This window comes from Pan troglodytes, chromosome 10, assembly GCF_028858775.2.
Source record: "Pan troglodytes isolate AG18354 chromosome 10, NHGRI_mPanTro3-v2.0_pri, whole genome shotgun sequence".
NCBI classification, from domain to species: Eukaryota; Metazoa; Chordata; class Mammalia; order Primates; family Hominidae; genus Pan; species Pan troglodytes.
This window is the reverse complement of record NC_072408.2, coordinates 7,499,033-7,527,015: the sequence shown is the minus strand read 5'-3', so window position 1 is coordinate 7,527,015 and position 27,983 is coordinate 7,499,033. Positions and strand designations below refer to the sequence as shown.

The following is a 27,983-nucleotide window of genomic DNA, read 5'->3' as shown; positions in this document are numbered from 1 at the left end:
AGTGTACTGCTATGTGTGTTTCACCCTCTCACTGCCAGCACACACACAGAAGCGCACTGTAATGGAACATGGAGTGTACTGCTATGTGTATTTACCCTCTCACTCCCAGCACACACACACAGAAGCGCACTGTAATGGAGCATGTAGTGTGCTGCTATGTATATTTACCCTCTCACTCCCAGCACACACACACAGAAGTGCACTGTAATGGAGCATGTAGTGTGCTGCTATGTGTATTTACCCTCTCACTCCCAGCACACACACAGAAGTGCACTGTAATGGAGCATGTAGTGTGCTGCTATGTGTGTTTTACCCTCTCACTCCCAGTACACACACAGAAGTGCACTGTAATGGAGCATGTAGTGTGCTGCTATGTGTATTTTACCCTCTCACTCCCAGCACACACACACAGAAGCGCACTGTAATGGAACATGGAGTGTACTGCTATGTGTATTTACCCTCTCACTCCCAGCACACACACACAGAAGCGCACTGTAGTGGAGTATGTAGTGTGCTGCTATGTGTATTTTACCCTCTCACTCCCAGCACACACACACAGAAGCGCACTGTAATGGAGCATGTAGTGTGCTGCTATGTGTATTTACCCTCTCACTCCCAGCACACACACACAGAAGCGCACTGTAATGGAACATGGAGTGTACTGCTATGTGTATTTACGCTCTCACTCCCAGCACACACACACAGAAGCGCAGTGTAATGGAGCATGTAGTGTGCTGCTATGTGTATTTACCCTCTCACTCCCAGCACACACACACAGAAGCGCACTGTAATGGAGCATGGAGTGTACTGCTATGTGTGTTTTACCCTCTCACTCCCAGCACACACACAGAAGCGCACTGTAATGGAACATGGAGTGTACTGCTATGTGTATTTACCCTCTCACTCCCAGCACACACACAGAAGCGCAGTGTAATGGAGCATGGAGTGTGCTGCTATGTGTGTTTTACCCTCTCACTCCGAGCACACACACAGAAGCGCACTGTAATGGAGCATGTAGTGTGCTGCTATGTGTATTTACCCTCTCACTCCCAGCACACACACACAGAAGCGCACTGTAATGGAGCATGTAGTGTGCTGCTATGTGTATTTTACCCTCTCACTCCCAGCACACACACACAGAAGCGCACTGTAATGGAGCATGTAGTGTGCTGCTATGTGTGTTTCACCCTCTCACTCCCAGCACACACACACAGAAGCGCACTGTAATGGAGCATGTAGTGTGCTGCTATGTGTATTTTACCCTCTCACTCCCAGCACACACACACAGAAGCGCACTGTAATGGAGCATGTAGTGTGCTGCTATGTGTATTTACCCTCTCACTCCCAGCACACACAGAGAAGCGGACTGTAATGGAGCATGGAGTGTGCTGCTATGTGTATTTACCCTCTCACTCCCAGCACACACAGAGAAGCGCACTGTAATGGAGCATGGAGTGTACTGCTATGTGTGTTTCACCCTCTCACTCCCAGCACACACACACAGAAGCGCACTGTAATGGATCATATAGTGTGCTGCTATGTGTATTTACCCTCTCACTCCCAGCACACACACACAGAAGCGCACTGTAATGGAGCATGTAGTGTGCTGCTATGTGTATTTACCCTCTCACTCCCAGCACACACACACAGAAGCGCACTGTAATGGAACATGGAGTGTGCTGCTATGTGTATTTACCCTCTCACTCCCAGCACACAAACACAGAAGTGCACTGTAATGGAACATGGAGTGTACTGCGATGTGTGTGTTACCCTCTCACACCCAGCACACACAAACAGAAGCGCACTGTAATGGAACATGGACTGTACTGCTATGTGTATTTACGCTTTCACTCCCAGCACACACACACAGAAGTGCACTGTAATGGAGCATGTAGTGTGCTGCTATGTGTATTTTACCCTCTCACTCCCAGCACACACACAGAGAAGCGCACTGTAATGGAACATGGAGTGTACTGCTATGTGTGTTTCACCCTCTCACTGCCAGCACACACACAGAAGCGCACTGTAATGGAACATGGAGTGTACTGCTATGTGTATTTACCCTCTCACTCCCAGCACACACACACAGAAGCGCACTGTAATGGAGCATGTAGTGTGCTGCTATGTATATTTACCCTCTCACTCCCAGCACACACACACAGAAGTGCACTGTAATGGAGCATGTAGTGTGCTGCTATGTGTATTTACCCTCTCACTCCCAGCACACACACAGAAGTGCACTGTAATGGAGCATGTAGTGTGCTGCTATGTGTGTTTTACCCTCTCACTCCCAGTACACACACAGAAGTGCACTGTAATGGAGCATGTAGTGTGCTGCTATGTGTATTTTACCCTCTCACTCCCAGCACACACACACAGAAGCGCACTGTAATGGAACATGGAGTGTACTGCTATGTGTATTTACCCTCTCACTCCCAGCACACACACACAGAAGCGCACTGTAGTGGAGTATGTAGTGTGCTGCTATGTGTATTTTACCCTCTCACTCCCAGCACACACACACAGAAGCGCACTGTAATGGAGCATGTAGTGTGCTGCTATGTGTATTTACCCTCTCACTCCCAGCACACACACACAGAAGCGCACTGTAATGGAACATGGAGTGTACTGCTATGTGTATTTACGCTCTCACTCCCAGCACACACACACAGAAGCGCACTGTAATGGAGCATGTAGTGTGCTGCTATGTGTATTTACCCTCTCACTCCCAGCACACACACACAGAAGCGCACTGTAATGGAGCATGGAGTGTACTGCTATGTGTATTTACCCTCTCACTCCCAGCACACACACACAGAAGCGCACTGTAATGGAGCATGGAGTGTGCTGCTATGTGTGTTTTACCCTCTCACTCCCAGCACACACACACAGAAGTGCACTGTAATGGAGCATGGAGTGTACTGCTATGTGTGTTCTACCCTCTCACTCCCAGCACACACACACAGAAGCGCACTGTAATGGAGCATATAGTGTGCTGCTATGTGTATTTACCCTTTCACTCCCAGCACACACACACAGAAGCGCACTGTAATGGAACATGGAGTGTACTGCTATGTGTATTTACCCTTTGACTCCCAGCACACACACAGAAGCAGACTGTAATGGAGCATGGAGTGTGCTGCTATGTGTATTTTACCCTTTCACTCCCAGCACACACACAGAAGCGGACTGTAATGGAGCATGGAGTGTGCTGCTATGTGTATTTTACCCTCTCACTCCCAGCACACACACACAGAAGCGCACTGTAATGGAGCATGTTGTGTGCTGCTATGTGTATTTTACCCTTTCACTCCCAGCACACACACACAGAAGCGCATTGTAATGGAGCATGTAGTGTGCTGCTATGTGTGTTTTACCCTCTCACTCCCAGCACACACAAACAGAAGCGCACTGTAATGGAGCATGTAGGGTGCTGCGATGTGTATTTACCCTCTCACTCCCAGCACACACACACAGAAGCGCACTGTAATGGAGCATGTAGTGTGCCGCTATGTGTATTTTACCCTCTCACTTCCAGCACACACACCCAGAAGCACACTGTAATGCAACATGAAGTGTACTGCTATGTGTATTTACCCTTTCACTCCCAGCACACACACACAGAAGCGCAATGTAATGGAGCATGTAGTGTCCTGCTATGTGTATTTTACCCTCTCACTCCCAGCACACACACACAGAAGCGCACTGTAATGGAGCATGGAGTGTGCTGCTATGTGTGTTTTACCCTCTCACTCCCAGCACACACACAGAAGCGCACTGTAATGGAACATGGAGTGTACTGCTATGTGTATTTACCCTCTCACTCCCAGCACACACACAGAAGCGCACTGTAATGGAGCATGGAGTGTGCTGCTATGTGTGTTTTACCCTCTCACTCCGAGCACACACACAGAAGCGCACTGTAATGGAGCATGTAGTGTGCTGCTATGTGTATTTACCCTCTCACTCCCAGCACACACACACAGAAGCGCACTGTAATGGAGCATGTAGTGTGCTGCTATGTGTATTTTACCCTCTCACTCCCAGCACACACACACAGAAGCGCACTGTAATGGAGCATGTAGTGTGCTGCTATGTGTGTTTTACCCTCTCACTCCCAGCACACACACACAGAAGCGCACTGTAATGGAGCATGTAGTGTGCTGCTATGTGTATTTTACCCTCTCACTCCCAGCACACACACACAGAAGCGCACTGTAATGGAGCATGTAGTGTGCTGCTATGTGTATTTACCCTCTCACTCCCAGCACACACAGAGAAGCGGACTGTAATGGAGCATGGAGTGTGCTGCTATGTGTATTTACCCTCTCACTCCCAGCACACACAGAGAAGCGCACTGTAATGGAGCATGGAGTGTACTGCTATGTGTGTTTCACCCTCTCACTCCCAGCACACACACACAGAAGCGCACTGTAATGGATCATATAGTGTGCTGCTATGTGTATTTACCCTCTCACTCCCAGCACACACACACAGAAGCGCACTGTAATGGAGCATGTAGTGTGCTGCTATGTGTATTTACCCTCTCACTCCCAGCACACACACACAGAAGCGCACTGTAATGGAACATGGAGTGTGCTGCTATGTGTATTTACCCTCTCACTCCCAGCACACACACACAGAAGTGCACTGTAATGGAACATGGAGTGTACTGCGATGTGTGTGTTACCCTCTCACTCCCAGCACACACAAACAGAAGCGCACTGTAATGGAACATGGACTGTACTGCTATGTGTATTTACGCTTTCACTCCCAGCACACACACACAGAAGTGCACTGTAATGGAGCATGTAGTGTGCTGCTATGTGTATTGTACCCTCTCACTCCCAGCACACACACACAGAAGCGCACTGTAATGGAACATGGAGTGTAGTGCTATGTGTGTTTCACCCTCTCACTCCCAGCACACACACAGAAGCGCACTGTAATGGTACATGGAGTGTACTGCTATGTGTGTTTCACCCTCTCACTCCCAGCACACACAAACAGAAGCGCACTGTAATGGAACATGGACTGTACTGCTATGTGTATTTACGCTTTCACTCCCAGCACACACACACAGAAGTGCACTGTAATGGAGCATGTAGTGTGCTGCTATGTGTATTGTACCCTCTCACTCCCAGCACACACACACAGAAGCGCACTGTAATGGAGCATGTAGTGTACTGCTATGTGTATTTACCCTCTCACTCCCAGCACACACACACAGAAGCGCACTGTAATGGAGCATGTAGTGTGCTGCTGTGTGTATTTACCCTCTCACTCTCAGCACACACACACAGAAGCGCACTGTAATGGAGCATGTAGTGTGCTGCTATGTGTACTTACCCTCTCACTCCCAGCACACACACACAGAAGCGCACTGTAATGGAGCATGTAGTGTGCTGCTATGTGTATTTGCCCTCTCACTCCCAGCACACACACACAGAAGTGCACTGAAATGGAGCATGTAGTGTGCTGCTATGTGTATTTACCCTCTCACTCCCAGCAGACACACAGAAGTGCACTGTAATGGATCATGTAGTGTGCTGCTATGTGTGTTTTACCCTCTCACTCCCAGTACACACACAGAAGTGCACTGTAATGGAGCATGTAGTGTGCTGCTATGTGTATTTTACCCTCTCACTCCCAGCACACACACACAGAAGCGCACTGTAATGGAACATGGAGCGTACTGCTATGTGTATTTACCCTCTCACTCCCAGCACACACACACAGAAGCGCACTGTAATGGAGCATGTAGTGTGCTGCTATGTGTATTTACCCTCTCACTCCCAGCACACACACAGAAGCGCACTGTAATGGAACATGGAGTGTACTGCTATGTGTATTTACGCTCTCACTCCCAGCACACACACACAGAAGTGCACTGTAATGGAGCATGTAGTGTGCTGCTATGTGTATTTACCCTCTCACTCCCAGCACACACACACAGAAGCGCACTGTAATGGAGCATGGAGTGTACTGCTATGTGTATTTACCCTCTCACTCCCAGCACACACACACAGAAGCGCACTGTAATGGAGCATGTAGTGTGCTGCTATGTGTATTTACCCTCTCACTCCCAGCACACACACACAGAAGCGCACTGTAATGGAGCATGGAGTGTACTGCTATGTGTATTTACCCTCTCACTCCCAGCACACACACACAGAAGCGCACTGTAATGGAGCATGTAGTGTGCTGCTATGTGTATTTACCCTCTCACTCCCAGCACACACACACAGAAGCGCACTGTAATGGAACATGGAGTGTAGTGCTATGTGTATTTACGCTCTCACTCCCAGCACACACACACAGAAGTGCACTGTAATGGAGCATGTAGTGTGCTGCTATGTGTATTTACCCTCTCACTCCCAGCACACACACACAGAAGCGCACTGTAATGGAGCATGGAGTGTACTGCTATGTGTATTTACCCTCTCACTCCCAGCACACACACACAGAAGCGCACTGTAATGGAGCATGTAGTGTGCTGCTATGTGTATTTACCCTCTCACTCCCAGCACACACACACAGAAGCGCACTGTAATGGAACATGGAGTGTACTGCTATGTGTATTTACGCTCTCACTCCCAGCACACACACACAGAAGTGCACTGTAATGGAGCATGTAGTGTGCTGCTATGTGTATTTACCCTCTCACTCCCAGCACACACACACAGAAGCGCACTGTAATGGAGCATGGAGTGTACTGCTATGTGTATTTACCCTCTCACTCCCAGCACACACACACAGAAGCGCACTGTAATGGAGCATGTAGTGTGCTGCTATCTGTATTTTACCCTCTCACTCCCAGCACACACACACAGAAGTGCACCGTAATGGAACATGGAGTGTACTGCTATGTGTATTTACCCTCTCACTCCCAGCACAGACACACAGAAGCGCACTGTAATGGAGCATGTAGTGTACTGCTATGTGTATTTACGCTCTCACTCCCAGCACACACACAGAAGCGCACTGTAATGGAGCATGGAGTGTGCTGCTATGTGTATTTACCCTCGCACTCCCAGCACACACACACAGAAGTGCACCGTAATGGAGCATGTAGTGTACTGCTATGTGTATTTACGCTCTCACTCCCAGCACACACACAGAAGCGCACTGTAATGGAGCATGGAGTGTGCTGCTATGTGTATTTTACCCTCTCACTCCCAGCACACACACAGAAGCGGACTGTAATGGAGCATGGAGTGTGCTGCTATGTGTATTTTTCCGTCTCACTCCCAGCACACACAAAGAAGTGCACTGTAATGGAGCATGTAGTGTACTGCTATGTGTATTTTACCCTCTCACTCCCAGCACACACACACAGAAGTGCACTGTAATGGAGAATGTAGTGTGCTGCTATGTGTATTTACCCTCTCACTCCCAGCACACACACACAGAAGCGCACTGTAATGGAGCATGTAGTGTCCTGCTATGTGTATTTTACCCTCTCGCTCCCAGCACACACAAAGAAGTGCACTGTAATGGAGCATGTAGTGTACTGCTATGTGTATTTACCCTCTCACTCCCAGCACACACACACAGAAGCGCACTGTAATGGAGCATGTAGTGTGCTGCTATGTGTATTTTACCCTCTCACTCCCAGCACACACACAGAAGCGCACTGTAATGGAGCATGTAGTGTGCTGCTATGTGTATTTACCCTCTCACTCCCAGCACACACACACAGAAGTGCACCGTAATGGAGCATGTAGTGTACTGCTACGTGTATTTACCCTGTCACTCCCAGCACACACACAGAAGCGCACTGTAATGGAGCATGTAGTGTGCTGCTATGTGTGTTTTACCCTCTCACTCCCAGCACACACACACAGAAGTGCACTGTAATGGAGCATGTAGTGTGCTGCTATGTGTATTTACCCTCTCACACCCAGCACACACACACAGAAGTGCACTGTCATGGAACATGGAGTGTGCTGCTATGTGTATTTTACCCTCTCACTCCCAGCACACACACAGAAGTGCACTGTAATGGAACATGGAGTGTACTGCTATGTGTATTTACCCTCTCACTCCCAGCACACACACACAGAAGCGCACTGTAATGGAGCATGGAGTGTGCTGCTATGTGTATTTTACCCTCTCAATCCCAGCACACACACACAGAAGTGCACTGTAATGGAGCATGGAGTGTGCTGCTATGTGTGTTTTACCCTCTCACTCCCAGCACACACACAGAAGCGCACTGTAATGGAGCATGTAGTGTGCTGCTATGTGTGTTTTACCCTCTCACTCCCAGCACACACCCACAAAAGCGCACTGTAATGGAGCATGTAGTGTGCTGCTATGTGTATTTTACCCTCTCACTCCCAGCACACACACAGAAGCGCACTGTAATGGAGCATGTAGTGTGCTGCTATGTGTATTTACCCTCTCACTCCAAGCACACACACACAGAAGTGCACCGTAATGGAGCATGTAGTGTACTGCTACGTGTATTTACCCTGTCACTCCCAGCACACACACAGAAGCGCACTGTAATGGAGCATGTAGTGTGCTGCTATGTGTGTTTTACCCTCTCACTCCCAGCACACACACAGAAGCGCACTGTAATGGAGCATGTAGTGTGCTGCTATGTGTATTTTACCCTCTCACTCCCACCACACACAAAGAAGTGCACTGTAATGGAGCATGTAGTGTACTGCTATGTGTATTTTACCCTCTCACTCCCAGCACACACACACAGAAGTGCACTGTAATGGAGCATGTAGTGTGCTGCTATGTGTATTTACCCTCTCACTCCCAGCACACACACACAGAAGCGCACTGTAATGGAGCATGTAGTGTGCTGCTATGTGTATTTTACCCTTTCACTCCCAGCACACACACACAGAAGTGCACTGTAACGGAGCATGTAGTGTGCTGCTATGTGTATTTACCCTCTCACTCCCAGCACACACACACAGAAGTGCACTGTAATGGAGCATGTAGTGTGCTATGTGTATTTACCCTCTCACTCCCAGCACACACACACAGAAGTGCACTGTAGTGGAGCATGTAGTGTACTGCTATGTGTATTTACCCTCTCACTCCCAGCACACACACACAGAAGCGCACTGTAATGGAGCATGTAGTGTGCTGCTATGTGTGTTTTACCCTCTCACTCCCAGCACACACACACAGAAGCACACTGTAATGGAGCATGTAGTGTGCTGCTATGTGTGTTTTACCCTCTCACTCCCAGCACACACACACAGAAGCGCACTGTAATGGAGCATGTAGTGTGCTGCTATGTGTATTTACCCTTTCACTCCCAGCACACACACAGAAGCGCACTGTAATGGAACATGTAGTGTGCTGCTATGTGTATTTTACCCTTTCACTCCCAGCACACACACACAGAAGTGCACTGTAACGGAGCATGTAGTGTGCTGCTATGTGTATTTACCCTCTCACTCCCAGCACACACACACAGAAGTGCACTGTAATGGAGCATGTAGTGTGCTATGTGTATTTACCCTCTCACTCCCAGCACACACACACAGAAGTGCACTGTAGTGGAGCATGTAGTGTACTGCCATGTGTATTTACCCTCTCACTCCCAGCACACACACACAGAAGTGCACTGTAGTGGAGCATGTAGTGTACTGCTATGTGTATTTACCCTCTCACTCCCAGCACACACACACAGAAGCGCACTGTAATGGAGCATGTAGTGTGCTGCTATGTGTGTTTTACCCTCTCACTCCCAGCACACACACACAGAAGCACACTGTAATGGAGCATGTAGTGTGCTGCTATGTGTGTTTTACCCTCTCACTCCCAGAACACACACACAGAAGCGCACTGTAATGGAGCATGTAGTGTGCTGCTATGTGTATTTACCCTCTCACTCCCAGCACACACAGAGAAGCGGACTGTAATGGAGCATGTAGTGTGCTGCTATGTGTATTTACCCTCTCACTCCCAGCACACACACAGAAGCGCACTGTAATGGAGCATGTAGTGTGCTGCTATGTGTATTTACCCTTTCACTCCCAGCACACACACAGAAGCGCACTGTAATGGAGCATGTAGTGTGCTGCTATGTGTATTTACCCTTTCACTCCCAGCACACACACAGAAGCGCACTGTAATGGAGCATGTAGTGTGCTGCTATGTGTATTTACCCTTTCACTCCCAGCACACACACAGAAGCGCACTGTAATGGAGCATGGAGTGTACTGCTATGTGTATTTACCCTCTCACTCCCCGCACACACACAGAAGGGCACTGTAATGGAGCATGGAGTGTACTGCTATGTGTATTTACACTCTCACTCCGAGCACACACACACAGAACTGCACTGTAATGGAACATGGAGTGTGCTGCTATGTGTGTTTTACCCTCTCACTCCCAGCACACACACACAGAAGCACATTGTAATGCAACATGAAGTGTACTGCTATGTGTATTTACCCTTTCACTCCCAGCACACACACACAGAAGCGCACTGTAATGGAGCATGTAGTGTGCTGCTATGTGTATTTTACCCTCTCACTCCCAGCACACACACACAGAAGTGCACTGTAATGGAGCATGTAGTGTGCTACTATGTGTATTTTACCCTCTCACTCCCAGCACACACACACAGAAGCACATTGTAATGCAACATGAAGTGTACTGCTATGTGTATTTACCCTCTCACTCCCAGCACACACACAGAAGCGCACTGTAATGGAACATGGAGTGTACTGCTATGTGTATTTACCCTCTCACTCCCAGCACACACACAGAAGCGCACTGTAATGGAGCATGGAGTGTGCTGCTATGTGTATTTTACCCTCTCACTCCCAGCACACACACACAGAAGCGCACTGCAATGGAGCATGGAGTGTGCTGCTATGTGTGTTTTACCCTCTCACTCCCAGCACACACACACAGAAGCGCACTGTAATGGAGCATGGAGTGTACGGCTATGTGTGTTCTACCCTCTCACTCCCAGCACACACACACAGAAGCGCACTGTAATGGAGCATATAGTGTGCTGCTATGTGTATTTACCCTTTCACTCCCAGCACACACACACAGAAGCGCACTGTAATGGAACATGGAGTGTACTGCTATGTGTATTTACCCTTTCACTCCCAGCACACACACACAGAAGCGCACTGTAATGGAGCATGTAGTGTGCTGCTATGTGTATTTTACCCTCTCACTTCCAGCACACACACCCAGAAGCACACTGTAATGCAACATGAAGTGTACTGCTATGTGTATTTACCCTTTCACTCCCAGCACACACACACAGAAGCGCACTGTAATGGAGCATGTAGTGTCCTGCTATGTGTATTTTACCCTCTCACTCCCAGCACACACACACAGAAGCGCACTGTAATGGAGCATGGAGTGTACTGCTATGTGTGTTTTACCCTCTCACTCCCAGCACACACACAGAAGCGCACTGTAATGGAACATGGAGTGTACTGCTATGTGTATTTACCGTCTCACTCCCAGCACACACACAGAAGCGCACTGTAATGGAGCATGGAGTGTGCTGCTATGTGTGTTTTACCCTCTCACTCCGAGCACACACACAGAAGCGCACTGTAATGGAGCATGTAGTGTGCTGCTATGTGTATTTACCCTCTCACTCCCAGCACACACACACAGAAGCGCACTGTAATGGAGCATGTAGTGTGCTGCTATGTGTATTTTACCCTCTCACTCCCAGCACACACACACAGAAGCGCACTGTAATGGAGCATGTAGTGTGCTGCTATGTGTGTTTTACCCTCTCACTCCCAGCACACACACACAGAAGCGCACTGTAATGGAGCATGTAGTGTGCTGCTATGTGTATTTTACCCTCTCACTCCCAGCACACACACACAGAAGCGCACTGTAATGGAGCATGTAGTGTGCTGCTATGTGTATTTACCCTCTCACTCCTAGCACACACAGAGAAGCGGACTGTAATGGAGCATGGAGTGTGCTGCTATGTGTATTTACCCTCTCACTCCCAGCACACACAGAGAAGCGCACTGTAATGGAGCATGGAGTGTACTGCTATGTGTATTTACCCTCTCACTCCCAGCACACACAGAGAAGCGCACTGTAATGGAACATGGAGCGTACTGCTATGTGTATTTACACTCTCACTCCCAGCACACACACACAGAAGCGCACTGTAATGGATCATATAGTGTGCTGCTATGTGTATTTACCCTCTCACTCCCAGCACACACACACAGAAGCGCACTGTAATGGAGCATGTAGTGTGCTGCTATGTGTATTTACCCTCTCACTCCGAGCACACACACACAGAAGCGCACTGTAATGGAACATGGAGTGTGCTGCTATGTGTATTTACCCTCTCACTCCCAGCACACAAACACAGAAGTGCACTGTAATGGAACATGGAGTGTACTGCGATGTGTGTGTTACCCTCTCACTCCCAGCACACACAAACAGAAGCGCACTGTAATGGAACATGGACTGTACTGCTATGTGTATTTACGCTTTCACTCTCAGCACACACACACAGAAGCGCACTGTAATGGAGCATGTAGTGTGCTGCTATGTGTATTTACCCTCTCACTCCCAGCACACACACACAGAAGTGCACTGTAATGGAGCATGTAGTGTGCTGCTATGTGTGTTTACCCTCTCACTCTCAGCACACACACACAGAAGCGCACTGTAATGGAGCATGTAGTGTGCTGCTATGTGTATTTACCCTCTCACTCCCAGCACACACACACAGAAGTGCACTGTAATGGAGCATGTAGTGTGCTGCTATGTGTGTTTTACCCTCTCACTCCCAGTACACACACAGAAGTGCACTGTAATGGAGCATGTAGTGTGCTGCTATGTGTATTTTACCCTCTCACTCCCAGCACACACACACAGAAGCGCACTGTAATGGAACATGGAGTGTACTGCTATGTGTATTTACCCTCTCACTCCCAGCACACACACACAGAAGCGCACTGTAGTGGAGTATGTAGTGTGCTGCTATGTGTATTTTACCCTCTCACTCCCAGCACACACACACAGAAGCGCACTGTAATGGAGCATGTAGTGTGCTGCTATGTGTATTTACCCTCTCACTCCCAGCACACACACACAGAAGCGCACTGTAATGGAACATGGAGTGTACTGCTATGTGTATTTACGCTCTCACTCCCAGCACACACACACAGAAGTGCACTGTAATGGAGCATGTAGTGTGCTGCTATGTGTATTTACCCTCTCACTCCCAGCACACACACACAGAAGCGCACTGTAATGGAGCATGGAGTGTACTGCTATGTGTATTTACCCTCTCACTCCCAGCACACACACACAGAAGCGCACTGTAATGGAGCATGTAGTGTGCTGCTATGTGTATTTTACCCTCTCACTCCCAGCACACACACACAGAAGTGCACCGTAATGGAACATGGAGTGTACTGCTATGTGTATTTACCCTCTCACTCCCAGCACAGACACACAGAAGCGCACTGTAATGGAACATGGAGTGTGCTGCTATGTGTATTTACCCTCTCACTCCCAGCACACACACACAGAAGCGCACTGTAATGGAGCATGTAGTGTGCTGCTATCTGTATTTTACCCTCTCACTCCCAGCACACACAAAGAAGTGCACTGTAATGGAGCATGTAGTGTACTGCTATGTGTATTTACCCTCTCACTCCCAGCACACACACACAGAAGTGCAGTGTAGTGGAGCATGTAGTGTACTGCTATGTGTATTTACCCTCTCACTCCCAGCACACACACACAGAAGCGCACTGTAATGGAGCATGTAGTGTGCTGCTATGTGTGTTTTACCCTCTCACTCCCAGCACACACACACAGAAGCGCACTGTAATGGAGCATGTAGTGTGCTGCTATGTGTATTTTACCCTCTCACTCCCAGCACACACACACAGAAGCGGACTGTAATGGAGCATGTAGTGTGCTGCTATGTGTATTTACCCTCTCACTCCCAGCACACACACACAGAAGTGCAGTGTAGTGGAGCATGTAGTGTGCTGCTATGTGTGTTTTACCCTCTCACTCCCAGCACACACACACAGAAGTGCAGTGTAGTGGAGCATGTAGTGTACTGCTATGTGTATTTACCCTCTCACTCCCAGCACACACACACAGAAGCGCACTGTAATGGAGCATGTAGTGTGCTGCTATGTGTGTTTTACCCTCTCACTCCCAGCACACACACACAGAAGCGCACTGTAATGGAGCATGTAGTGTGCTGCTATGTGTATTTTACCCTCTCACTCCCAGCACACACACACAGAAGCGGACTGTAATGGAGCATGTAGTGTGCTGCTATGTGTATTTACCCTCTCACTCCCAGCACACACACACAGAAGCGCACTGTAATGGAGCATGTAGTGTGCTGCTATGTGTATTTTACCCTCTCACTCCCAGCACACACACACAGAAGTGCACCGTAATGGAACATGGAGTGTACTGCTATGTGTATTTACCCTCTCACTCCCAGCACACACACACAGAAGCGCACTGTAATGGAACATGGAGTGTACTGCTATGTGTATTTACCCTCTCACTCCCAGCACACACACACAGAAGCGCACTGTAATGGAACATGGAGTGTGCTGCTATGTGTATTTACCCTCTCACTCCCAGCACACACACACAGAAGTGCACCGTAATGGAGCATGTAGTGTACTGCTATGTGTATTTACGCTCTCACTCCCAGCACACACACAGAAGCGCACTGTAATGGAGCATGTAGTGTGCTGCTATGTGTGTTTTACCCTCTCACTCCCAGCACACACACAGAAGCGGACTGTAATGGAGCATGGAGTGTGCTGCTATGTGTATTTTACCCTCTCACTCCCAGCACACACAAAGAAGTGCACTGTAATGGAGCATGTAGTGTACTGCTATGTGTATTTTACCCTCTCACTCCCAGCACACACACACAGAAGTGCACTGTAATGGAGCATGTAGTGTGCTGCTATGTGTAATTACCCTCTCACTCCCAGCACACACACACAGAAGCGCACTGTAATGGAGCATGTAGTGTGCTGCTATGTGTATTTTACCCTCTCACTCCCAGCACACACAAAGAAGTGCACTGTAATGGAGCATGTAGTGTACTGCTATGTGTATTTACCCTCTCACTCCCAGCACACACACACAGAAGTGCACTGTAGTGGAGCATGTAGTGTACTGCTATGTGTATTTACCCTCTCACTCCCAGCACACACACACAGAAGCGCAGTGTAATGGAGCATGTAGTGTGCTGGTATGTGTGTTTTACCCTCTCACTCCCAGCACACACACAAAGAAGCGCACTGTAATGGAGCATGTAGTGTGCTGCTATGTGTATTTTACCCTCTCACTCCCAGGACACACACACAGAAGCGGACTGTAATGGAGCATGTAGTGTGCTGCTATGTGTATTTACCCTCTCACTCCCAGCACACACACACAGAAGCGCACTGTAATGGAGCATGTAGTGTGCTGCTATGTGTATTTACCCTTTCACTCCCAGCACACACACAGAAGCGGACTGTAATGGAGCATGTAGTGTGCCGCTATGTGTATTTTACCATCTCACTCCCCGCACACACACAGAAGCGGACTGTAATGGAACATGGAGTGTACTGCTATGTGTGTTTTACCCTCTCACTCCCAGCACACACACACAGAAGTGCACTGTAATGGAGCATGTAGTGTGCTGCTATGTGTATTTACCCTCTCACTCCCAGCACACACACACAGAAGCGCACTGTAATGGAACATGGAGTGTACTGCTATGTGTATTTACCCTCTCACTCCCAGCACACACACACAGAAGCGGACTGTAATGGAGCATATAGTGTGCTGCTATGTGTATTTTACCCTCTCACTCCCAGCACACACACACAGAAGCGCACTGTAATGGAGCATGTAGTGTGCTGCTATGTGTATTTTACCCTCTCACTCCCCGCACACACACAGAAGCGGACTGTAATGGAACATGGAGTGTCCTGCTATGTGTGTTTTACCCTCTCACTCCCAGCAGACACACACAGAAGTGCACTGTAATGGAACATGGAGTGTACTGCTATGTGTATTTACCCTTTCACTCCCAGCACACACACAGAAGCGGACTGTAACGGAGCATGTAGTGTACTGCTATGTGTATTTACCCTTTCACTCCCAGCACACACACACAGAAGTGCACTGTAATGGAACATGGAGTGTACTGCTATGTGTATTTACCCTTTCACTCCCAGCACACACACAGAGAAGTGCACTGTAATGGAACATGGAGTGTACTGCTATGTGTATTTACCCTTTCACTCCCAGCACACACACAGAAGCGGACTGTAATGGAGCATGTAGTGTGCTGCTATGTGTATTTTACCCTCTCACTCCCAGCACACACACACAGAAGCGCACTGTAATGCAGCACGTAGTGTGCTGCTATGTGTATTTTACCCTCTCACTCCCAGCACACACACAGAAGTGCACTGTAATGGAGCATGTAGTGTGCTGCTATGTGTATTTACCCTCTCACTCCCAGCACACACACAGAAGTGCACTGTAATGCAGCATGTAGTGTGCTGCTATGTGTATTTTACCCTCTCACTCCCAGCACACACACACAGAAGCACACTGTAATGGAACATAGAGTGTACTGCTATGTGTATTTACCCTCTCACTCCCAGCACACACACACAGAAGCGCACTGTAATGGAACATGGAGTGTGCTGCTATGTGTATTTTACCCTCTCACTCCCAGCACACACACACAGAAGCGCACTGTAATGGAGCATATAGTGTGCTGCTATGTGTATTTACCCTCTCACTCCCAGCACACACACACAGAAGCGCACTGTAATGGAGCATGTAGTGTGCTGCTATGTGTATTTTACCCTCTCACTCCCAGCACACACACACAGAAGCGGACTGTAATGGAGCATGTAGTGTGCTGCTATGTGTATTTTACCCTCTCACTCCCAGCACACACACACAGAAGCACACTGTAATGGAACATGGAGTGTACTGCTATGTGTATTTACCCTTTCACTCCCAGCACACACACAGAAGCACACTGTAATGGCACATGGAGTGTGCTGCTATGTGTATTTTACCCTCTCACTCCCAGCACACACACACAGAAGCGCACTGTAATGGAGCATGTAGTGTGCTGTTATGTGTGTTTTACCCTCTCACTCCCAGCACACAGACACAGAAGCGTACTGTAATGGAGCATGTAGTGTGCTGCTATGTGTATTTACCCTCTCACTCCCAGCACACAGACACAGAAGCGTACTGTAATGGAGCATGTAGTGTGCTGCTATGTGTATTTTACCCTCTCACTCCCAGCACACACACACAGAAGCGCACTGTAATGGAACATGGAGTGTGCTGCTATGTGTATTTACCCTCTCACTCCCAGCACACACACACAGAAGTGCACCGTAATGGAGCATGTAGTGTACTGCTATGTGTATTTACGCTCTCACTCCCAGCACACACACAGAAGCGCACTGTAATGGAGCATGTAGTGTGCTGCTATGTGTGTTTTACCCTCTCACTCCCAGCACACACACAGAAGCGGACTGTAATGGAGCATGTAGTGTGCTGCTATGTGTATTTACCCTTTCACTCCCAGCACACACACAGAAGCGGACTGTAATGGAGCATGTAGTGTGCCGCTATGTGTATTTTACCATCTCACTCCCCGCACACACACAGAAGCGGACTGTAATGGAACATGGAGTGTACTGCTATGTGTGTTTTACCCTCTCACTCCCAGCACACACACACAGAAGTGCACTGTAATGGAGCATGTAGTGTGCTGCTATGTGTATTTACCCTCTCACTCCCAGCACACACACACAGAAGCGCACTGTAATGGAACATGGAGTGTACTGCTATGTGTATTTACCCTCTCACTCCCAGCACACACACACAGAAGCGGACTGTAATGGAGCATATAGTGTGCTGCTATGTGTATTTTACCCTCTCACTCCCAGCACACACACACAGAAGCGCACTGTAATGGAGCATGTAGTGTGCTGCTATGTGTATTTTACCCTCTCACTCCCCGCACACACACAGAAGCGGACTGTAATGGAACATGGAGTGTCCTGCTATGTGTGTTTTACCCTCTCACTCCCAGCAGACACACACAGAAGTGCACTGTAATGGAACATGGAGTGTACTGCTATGTGTATTTACCCTTTCACTCCCAGCACACACACAGAAGCGGACTGTAATGGAGCATGTAGTGTACTGCTATGTGTATTTACCCTTTCACTCCCAGCACACACACACAGAAGTGCACTGTAATGGAACATGGAGTGTACTGCTATGTGTATTTACCCTTTCACTCCCAGCACACACACAGAGAAGTGCACTGTAATGGAACATGGAGTGTACTGCTATGTGTATTTACCCTTTCACTCCCAGCACACACACAGAAGCGGACTGTAATGGAGCATGTAGTGTGCTGCTATGTGTATTTTACCCTCTCACTCCCAGCACACACACACAGAAGCGCACTGTAATGCAGCACGTAGTGTGCTGCTATGTGTATTTTACCCTCTCACTCCCAGCACACACACAGAAGTGCACTGTAATGGAGCATGTAGTGTGCTGCTATGTGTATTTACCCTCTCACTCCCAGCACACACACAGAAGTGCACTGTAATGCAGCATGTAGTGTGCTGCTATGTGTATTTTACCCTCTCACTCCCAGCACACACACACAGAAGCACACTGTAATGGAACATGGAGTGTACTGCTATGTGTATTTACCCTTTCACTCCCAGCACACACACAGAAGCGGACTGTAATGGAGCATGTAGTGTACTGCTATGTGTATTTACCCTTTCACTCCCAGCACACACACACAGAAGTGCACTGTAATGGAACATGGAGTGTACTGCTATGTGTATTTACCCTTTCACTCCCAGCACACACACAGAGAAGTGCACTGTAATGGAACATGGAGTGTACTGCTATGTGTATTTACCCTTTCACTCCCAGCACACACACAGAAGCGGACTGTAATGGAGCATGTAGTGTGCTGCTATGTGTATTTTACCCTCTCACTCCCAGCACACACACACAGAAGCGCACTGTAATGCAGCACGTAGTGTGCTGCTATGTGTATTTTACCCTCTCACTCCCAGCACACACACAGAAGTGCACTGTAATGGAGCATGTAGTGTGCTGCTATGTGTATTTACCCTCTCACTCCCAGCACACACACAGAAGTGCACTGTAATGCAGCATGTAGTGTGCTGCTATGTGTATTTTACCCTCTCACTCCCAGCACACACACACAGAAGCACACTGTAATGGAACATAGAGTGTACTGCTATGTGTATTTACCCTCTCACTCCCAGCACACACACACAGAAGCGCACTGTAATGGAACATGGAGTGTGCTGCTATGTGTATTTTACCCTCTCACTCCCAGCACACACACACAGAAGCGCACTGTAATGGAGCATGGAGTGTACTGCTATGTGTATTTTACCCTCTCACTCCCAGCACACACACACAGAAGCGGACTGTAATGGAGCATATAGTGTGCTGCTATGTGTATTTACCCTCTCACTCCCAGCACACACACACAGAAGCGCACTGTAATGGAGCATGTAGTGTGCTGCTATGTGTATTTTACCCTCTCACTCCCAGCACACACACACAGAAGCGGACTGTAATGGAGCATGTAGTGTGCTGCTATGTGTATTTTACCCTCTCACTCCCAGCACACACACACAGAAGCACACTGTAATGGAACATGGAGTGTACTGCTATGTGTATTTACCCTTTCACTCCCAGCACACACACAGAAGCACACTGTAATGGCACATGGAGTGTGCTGCTATGTGTATTTTACCCTCTCACTCCCAGCACACACACACAGAAGCGCACTGTAATGGAGCATGTAGTGTGCTGTTATGTGTGTTTTACCCTCTCACTCCCAGCACACAGACACAGAAGCGTACTGTAATGGAGCATGTAGTGTGCTGCTATGTGTATTTACCCTCTCACTCCCAGCACACAGACACAGAAGCGTACTGTAATGGAGCATGTAGTGTGCTGCTATGTGTATTTTACCCTCTCACTCCCAGCACACACACACAGAAGCGCACTGTAATGGAACATGGAGTGTGCTGCTATGTGTATTTACCCTCTCACTCCCAGCACACACACACAGAAGCACACTGTAATGGAGCATGTAGTGTGCTGCTATGTGTGTTTTACCCTCTCACTCCCAGCACACACACAGAAGCGCACTGTAATGGAACATGGAGTGTGCTGCTATGTGTATTTACCGTCTCACTCCCAGCACACACACACAGAAGTGCACTGTAATGGAGAATGGAGTGTGCTGCTATGTGTATTTTACCCTCTCACTCCCAGCACACACACACAGAAGCGCACTGTAATGGAACATGGAGTGTGCTGCTATGTGTATTTACCCTCTCACTCCCAGCACACACACACAGACGTGCACTGTAATGGAGCATGTCGTGTGCTGCTATGTGTATTTTACCCTTTCACTCCCAGCACACACACACAGAAGCGGACTGTAATGGAACATGTAGTGTACTGCTATGACTCCTTCTTGTGACCATATCTCCCAGGAGCTCAGTTTTTCTCTGAAAAATGACACTTGGCTGAAGGGGGCTTCTTCTCCCAAGTTTACATACCCTCCCTGGGGACAACCTGCATCCTATGACTGTTCAATGTGGGGACACAAAATTCTGAGTCCTTTGCTGCCGAAAGACCACCCTATCCTTAGTGCTCCCTATGGGGGTTGGCTAAGGCTTCTGTTACCACAGTATCCGTTCATATTCTACCTCTGCCCAAATCTGCTCATAGCTATTATTCCAGAGAGCTTCTCCAGTAACTACCCTGAAGGCAAATCTCCATCTCAGAGTCCACTTCCTAGAGAATACAACCTAAGAGAATTAATGTGGAGAAACGTATCTTTTTAAAAGTAATTTAAAGGGCTGGGCATGGTGGTTACGCTTGTAATCCCAACCCTTCGGGAGGCTGAGGTGGGCGGATCACTTGAGGCCAAGAGTTCGAGACCAGCGTGGCTGACAGGGCAAAACCCCATCTCCACTGAAAATACAAAAATGAGTTAGGCCTTGTAGTGCACACCTGTGTTCCCAGCTACTCGAGAGGCTGAGGCATGAGACTCGCTGGAACCAGGAGGTGGAGGCTGCAGTGAGCCAAGAGCGCCACTGTACTCCAGCCTGGGCAATAGAGTGATACTGCCTCTAAATGAATGAATGAATGAATGAATGTAATTTAAAGTTAAACTCCAACATTTCCCTTCTCCTATCTGGTACCTGATTCTCAGTCGGTCATTTTCTGAGTAGAGGCGTAAAACATGTTCCCGTTCCTGGAAGAGGCAGACCTGCATATCACTTAGAGCTTTCTGCAATTCAGCAATCTCTTCCTCCCTCTGCTGCAAATCACACTCAAGTTTATGCTGCAAAGAAACCACAATAAGATAGTTGAAAGACACTGGGTTTCAATGGAGTATCTCTCACTGGATAGGGAGGAGTCTACTCATGTAGAAATATTCCAAAGTAAATAATTTTGCCAATACAGAATTCAAATGACAGCAATAGGCATGTATAGACTGGAGTTTGTTTGTTTTTTTATTTATTGAGACCAAGTCTTGCTCTGTTGCCCAGGCTGTAGTGCAGTGGCACGATCTCAGCTCACTGCAACCTCCACCTTCTAGGTGATTCTTGTGCCTCAGCCTCCCGAGTAGCTGAGATTACAGGTGCATGCCACCGTGCCCAGCTAATTTTTGTATTTTTAGTAGAGATGGGGTTTCGCCATGTTGGGCAGGCTGGTCTCAAACTCCTGACCTCAAGTGATCCACCCGCCTCAGCCTCCCAAAGTACTGGGATTACAGGCATGAGCCACCATGCCCAGCCTTGACTGGAGTTTAACAGCTACAGGATGAGTGTGAAGTTTGCATTTAACATCAAAGCTCTCACATCTTCCTTTTATGGACTATAGAATCCAGAAGGCTGTACGACTCACCTATTCTATCCACACTTTTTTTTTTTTTGAGACACAGTCTCACTCTGTCGCCCAGGCTGGAATGCGGTGGCATGATCTTAGCTCACTGCAACCTCCACCTCCCAGGTTCAAGTGATTCTTCTGTCTCAGCCTCCCGAGTAGCTGGGATTACAGGTGTGCACCACGCCCAGCTAATTTTAGTAGAGACGGGGTTTCACCATTTTGGCCAGGCTGGCTTGAACTCCTGAGCTCAGGCAATCCACCCACCTTGGCCTCCCAAAGTGCTGGGATTACAGGCGTGAGCCACCACACCTAGCCTATCCACACTTTTTTAGTAATGTTTCCTATATCATAAGCATTATTATGACATGCAGGAAAACAAAGATGAAAAGATATGATTCCTGTCTACAGAGCTACGGAATTTCATGGGGAGAGAGGCAAATGATTAAAATAAAATAATTACTTCATGAAAGCATGCATGGTGAAATGGTGTGGGGGAAAGCGTGGCAGGAATAAACATTCTGAGATCTGTTTGGGAAATCAAAGCGCTACCACCCAAGAGCTGACATTTGACAGATGAACAGAAGATGGGTAGAGAGAGAGGCAGACAGTTGGTACTCCAAGAAAAGAGAACCGTAAATAAGAACCATGAGAGAGCCTGATGTTGTCAGAAAGGAAGACAATCTCATCACATGCTACAACATAGACGAAACTTGAGGACATTATGCTAAGTGAAATAAGTCAGTTACAAAAAGAAAAACTACAGTATGATTCCACTCTATTCTAAATAAATCCTGCTCTATTTTTTTTTTTTTTTTTGAGACAGAGCCTTGCTCTGTCGCCCAGGCTGGAATGCAGTGGTGCGATCTCAGCTCACTGCAACCTCCACCTCCTTGGCGATTCTTCTGCCTCAGCCTCCTAAGTAGCTGGGACTACAGGTATGTGCCACCACGCCTAGCTAATTTTTGTATTTTTAATAGAGACAGGTTTTGCCATGTTGGTCAGGCTGGTCTCGAACTCCTGACCTCAGACGATCCGCCGGCCTCGGCCTCCCAAAGTGCTGGGATTACAGGCACGAGCCACCATGCCTGACAAATCCTGCTCTATTTCTAATTCATAGAAATAGCAAGTAAAATAGTGGTTACAGGGAGTGTGGGGAGAAATGATCTGTTTAATGGGATGGAGTTTTGGTTTTGTAAAATGAAAACGTTCTAGAGATCAGTCACACAACAATGTGAATATACCTAACACGCCAGGCGTGGCAGATCACTTGAGGCCACGAGTTCAAGACCAGCCTGACCAACATGGCAAAACCCCATCTCTACCAAAAAAACAAAAATCAGCTGGGTGTGGTGGCACACCCTATAATCCCAGCTACTTGGGAGGCTGAGGCAGGACAATCGCTTAAACCCAGGAGGCGGAGGTTGCAGGGAGCTGAGATGGCACCACTGCACTCTAGCCTGGGTGAAAGAGCCAGACTGCCTCCAAAAAAAAAAAAAAAAAAAAAAAATATATATATATATATATATACACACACACACACACACACACACACCCACACACACCCACAGACTCACACACACACACACACATAAACACTTAACACTACTCAACTGAACACTTAAAATTGGGCAAGGTCATTAAAAATAATTTCATAAAGGCTGGGCACAGTGACTCATGCCCGTAATCCCAACACTTTGGGAGGTTAAGGTGGGAGGATGGCTTGAGCCCAGGAGTTCAAGACCATCCTAGACAACAGAGCGAGATTCTGTCTTTACAAAAAATAAAAAATTGGGCAGGGTGCAGTGGCTCACACCTGTAATCTCAGCACCTTGGGAGGCCGAGCCAGATGGGTCATCTGTGGTCAGGTGTTCAAGACCACCCTGGCCAACATGGTGAAATCCAGTCCCTACTAAAACTACAAAAATTAGCCGGGCATGGTGGTGGGCGCCTATAATCCCAGCTACTCAGGAGGCTGAGGCAGGAGAACTGCTTGAACCTGGGAGGCGGAGGTTGTAGTGAGCCAAGATCGTGCCACTGCACTCCAGCCTGGGTGACAAGAGCAAGACTTCATCTCAAAATAAAATAAAATAAAATAAAAAATAAAAAATTAGCTGGGCATGGTGATACATGCCTGTAGTCCCAGCTACTTGGGAGGCTGAGGCAGGAGGACTGCTTGAGTCCAGGACGTTGAGGCTGCAGTGAGCTATGATCGCACCACTGCACTCCAGCCTGGGCAACAGGGCAAGACCCTAACTCAAAAAACAAAAAACAAAAAACCCAGAGGTCTATAGATACATACATAATGTGATAAAAATATTTATTACATTTTTATTAACATAATATTATTATGTTAATAATTATGTTAATAATATTAACATAGTACTATGTTAATATTATTAACATGTTATTAACATAATATGTTAATAATATGTTAATTAACATACTAATATTATGTTAATAATAATTAACATACTAATATTATGTTAATAATTATGTTAATAAATATTAACAACTGATTCAGGGAAAGGGAGAGCATACAAGTCCACAGTGGAACTCAAAAGGTTGGAAACACTTTTTTTGTAGAATCTACAAAAACAATTAGGCTGGGCATGGTGGCTCACACTGTGTCCCAGTAAATGTATTCAGAGATGCTGCATCACTGCCATCTGGCAACCAGCTCCCATCCTGAAGCTATCCAGGAGCCCAAATGGAACGAATTACCCTGTAATTCATTGTATACATACATAATGTGATAAAAATGACAAGTAAACCTCCAAAAAACAAAAGCCTATTAAATTTGGACAAGTACAAATATTTCAGTACTGCTAGAGTGAAAAGTGTGAGGCCAACTGGGGATGTAAGAGACCAGAGGCAGGTACTGGCAAGGAGGACACTGTCACAGTTTAGACGCAACTCAAGGGTCTGCGTGAGCATCGTGGCCAAAGTGATGTGGGTGTGGGAATGGATTAAGTAATATTTAGGAAGCAGAATCAACAGGACTTGCCAAATGATTCGGTTTAGGGGGATTGGAAGAACCGTAGGCAATGATGCCATTTACCAAGACAAAGAATAAAGAAAAAGTTAAGGCATGAGGAACGGAGGAAGGCGAAATGGTGGCAGTACCTGTGCGGGTGGGGAAGGGAGGGTAGAGAAAGCAGCCTCAGGAGAAAAGTGAGTCAGGGTTAGTTATTTAACAGTCATCATCCTGTATGCAGAAGTGTAATACAAGGATAAAACAAGGTCATTTATAGTAGAATCTGGAAGAACTCTGAAATTTAAGAGTAAGGAAAGAGAGTTGTTAATGGACACTGAGATGAGCTGATCAGAGAGGTTAGATAGAAATTGTGAAAGAAAAATGACACAGAAATCAAGAAAGGAGGCCAGGCTCACGCCTGTAATCCCAGCACTTCAGGAGGCCAAGGCAAGCGGATCAGAAGGTCAGGAGTTTGAGATGAGCTCGGCCAACATGGTGAAACCCCACCTCTACTAAAAATACAAAAATTAGTTAGGTGTGGTGGTGGGCACCTCTAATCCCAGCTATTTGGGAGGCTGAGGTAGGAGAATCGTTTGAACCTGGGAGACAGGGGTTGCAGTGAGCCGAGATTGTGCCATTGCACTCCAGCCTGGCAGACAGGGTGAGACTCCGTCTCAAAAAAAAAAAAAAAAAGGAAATCAAGAAAGGAAGAAAATTTTAGAAAAAGAGAGGTCAAAAGTGACAGACACTGCAAAGGGCAAAAAGAGAAAAGTTTGGTAAAGAGGTATTTGGAGACCGCAGACGGCACGGTTTTAGTGGCGTGGCAAGGACCGAGATGAAACTGCAGTCAAGACATTTCCCAGCTGGGCGTGGTGGCTCACGCCTGTAATCCCAGCACTTTGGAAGGCCGAAGCAGGCAGGTTGCCTGAACTCAGGTGTTTGAGACCAGCCTGGGCAACACGGTGAAACCCTGCCTCTACTAAAATACAAAAAATTAGCCAGGTGTGGTGGCGTGCACCTGTAATCCCAGCTACTTGGGAGGCTGAGGCAGGAGAATTGCTTGAACCCAGGAGGCAGAGCTTGCAGTGAGCTGAGGTTGCGTCACAGCACTCCAGCGTGGGCGACAGAGTAAGACGCTGTCTCAAAAAAACAAAAAAACAGGCTGGGCACGGTGGCTCACTCCTGTAATCCCAGCACTTTGGGAGGCCGAGGTGGGCGGATCACGAGGTCAGGAGATTGAGACCATCCTGGCTAACACGGTGAAACCCCGTCTCTACTAAAAATACAAAAAATTAGCCAGGCATGGTTGCGGGCGCCTGTAGTCCCAGCTACTCGGGAGGCTGAGGCAGGAGAATGGCGTGAACCTGGGAGGCGGAGCTTGTGGTGAGCTGAGATCGCGCCACTGCACTCCAGCCTGGGCGACAGAGCGAGACTCCGTCTCAAAAAAAAAAAAAAGAAAAGCAACCAGAGAAAAAGCAAAGGAAGGAAGGAAGGAGATAGATACGGATGGAGTAACGGTGTGCAGATGGCAGAAAAGATGTTGAGAGAGGAGGGCTAAGAAGGGGTTGCAGGCTGGAGGTGAGGGTATGGCACAGATGTGGAAGGAGAGGAAACCCAGTATGGACAGGTGAGAAGACTGCTGTATAATGGTTGAGGGTACAGCTGAATTTGTTCACCATCGATTCATTCTGTACTGATTTGTGACCTTTCTACAATAGTGTTCTCAATCAGGAGTGACTCTGCACATCCATACGCCCATTCCAGAAACATCTGGCAATGTCTGGAGACATTCTTGGTTGTCACAGCTGGGGGTGTTGTGTTACTGGCATCCAGCGGGTAGAGGCAGGGATGCTGCTAAACATCCCAACATGCACAGGACAACCCCTCACAACGAAGAATCATCCAGGCCAAAATGTCAATAATGCCGAGGGTAAGAAATCCTGCCATAGGAGAATACGTGGCAGAGAACTGGATGATGCCACAGCTCAGTTTTTGCTATGCAGGTGGAGCAGAAGAAGAATTGAGCAAGGGGTCATTTGCAGGCACTGCAGTTACTACTCAAGTAAAGCATCATGGGGTTTAGGTTTGAAGGACTTGATATCAGAGCTATATACAGCACTCAGAAAACTGAAAAGTCAGGAAGCTATGGAGGCAACAAAGAAGTTAAGGACTACTCAGGTACAAGGAGATGAAAGAACTAGGTATAAGAGATATGGAGATGTCAGAATTTAAGATTTGAGAGGAAGGGCAGTTTTGGGGGTTATGATCCAAGGAGGGCCTGAAGGGGCAATAGCTGGGCTGGGGAATAAAAAAGGAGTATTTTTATAAAACATCTGCTTCTGATATAAACTGGCACTTGTAGGGCATCTCTAATTTATGAAGACTCCATCAGAGTTCTAAAGCAGCAGCATCGTTTCTTTACCTGTCCTTCACAAGCTTCTTTGTAGAGTTCCAGTTTATTCAGCAAGTCCTCATTTTCTGCCTCACACTCAGCCATCTTCTTTTGATAATATTCCAGGAGCTCCTTAGAAGGATGGAGTTTGGCCAGATGATCTTCGGGGGAAGGCAAGGGGGTTGACTCCAGTGAATCTGCCATTCCCCTCCTCTTGGTGGGACCACTGACGGCAACACCACGTTTGGAGACAACTGTTCGCCTACGTGAAATTAGAAATGATATATTCATCACACTCTGTGAAAGTTTATGAGTTATAACTTCCTAAATAAAAGGGGGTTTTGTGTTCCCAAAGTGCTTATAATTAAGGTGCTCATAAATTTGGAAGTTTGGACAGGCATAGTGGCTCATGCCTGTAATCCCAGCACTTTTGGAGGCCAAGGTGGGAGAATCACTTGAGCCCAGGGGTTCAAGACCAGCCTGGGCAATATAGTGAAACCCTGTCTTTATTTTAAAAAAAAAAAAATCTTGGCTGGGCGTGGTGGCTCACACCTGTAATCCTAGCACTTTGGGAGGCCAAAGCAGGCAGATTGCCTGAGCTCAGTTCGAGACCAGCCTGGGCAA

The 27,983-nt window shown here is 47.6% G+C and overlaps 1 protein-coding gene across 28 annotated transcripts in view; it reads right to left on the bottom strand.

The window, feature by feature from the left end:
- CCDC77 (coiled-coil domain containing 77) overlaps positions 1 to 27,983 on the bottom strand; it is a 78,591-nt gene that overhangs the window by 28,731 nt on the left and 21,877 nt on the right. For all 28 annotated transcript variants that reach the window (XR_010147929.1, XR_010147926.1, XR_010147927.1 and 25 more), the window contains 2 exons: positions 27,390 to 27,621; positions 21,303 to 21,445 (listed from right to left, as the gene is read on the bottom strand). Coding sequence is in view for 24 of the 28 variants with exons in the window: in XM_063785390.1 (XP_063641460.1) it covers positions 21,303 to 21,445; positions 27,390 to 27,621 (375 nt within the window). In the remaining 4 variants the exon portion in view is untranslated. The remainder of the gene's footprint in view (positions 1 to 21,302; positions 21,446 to 27,389; positions 27,622 to 27,983) is intronic.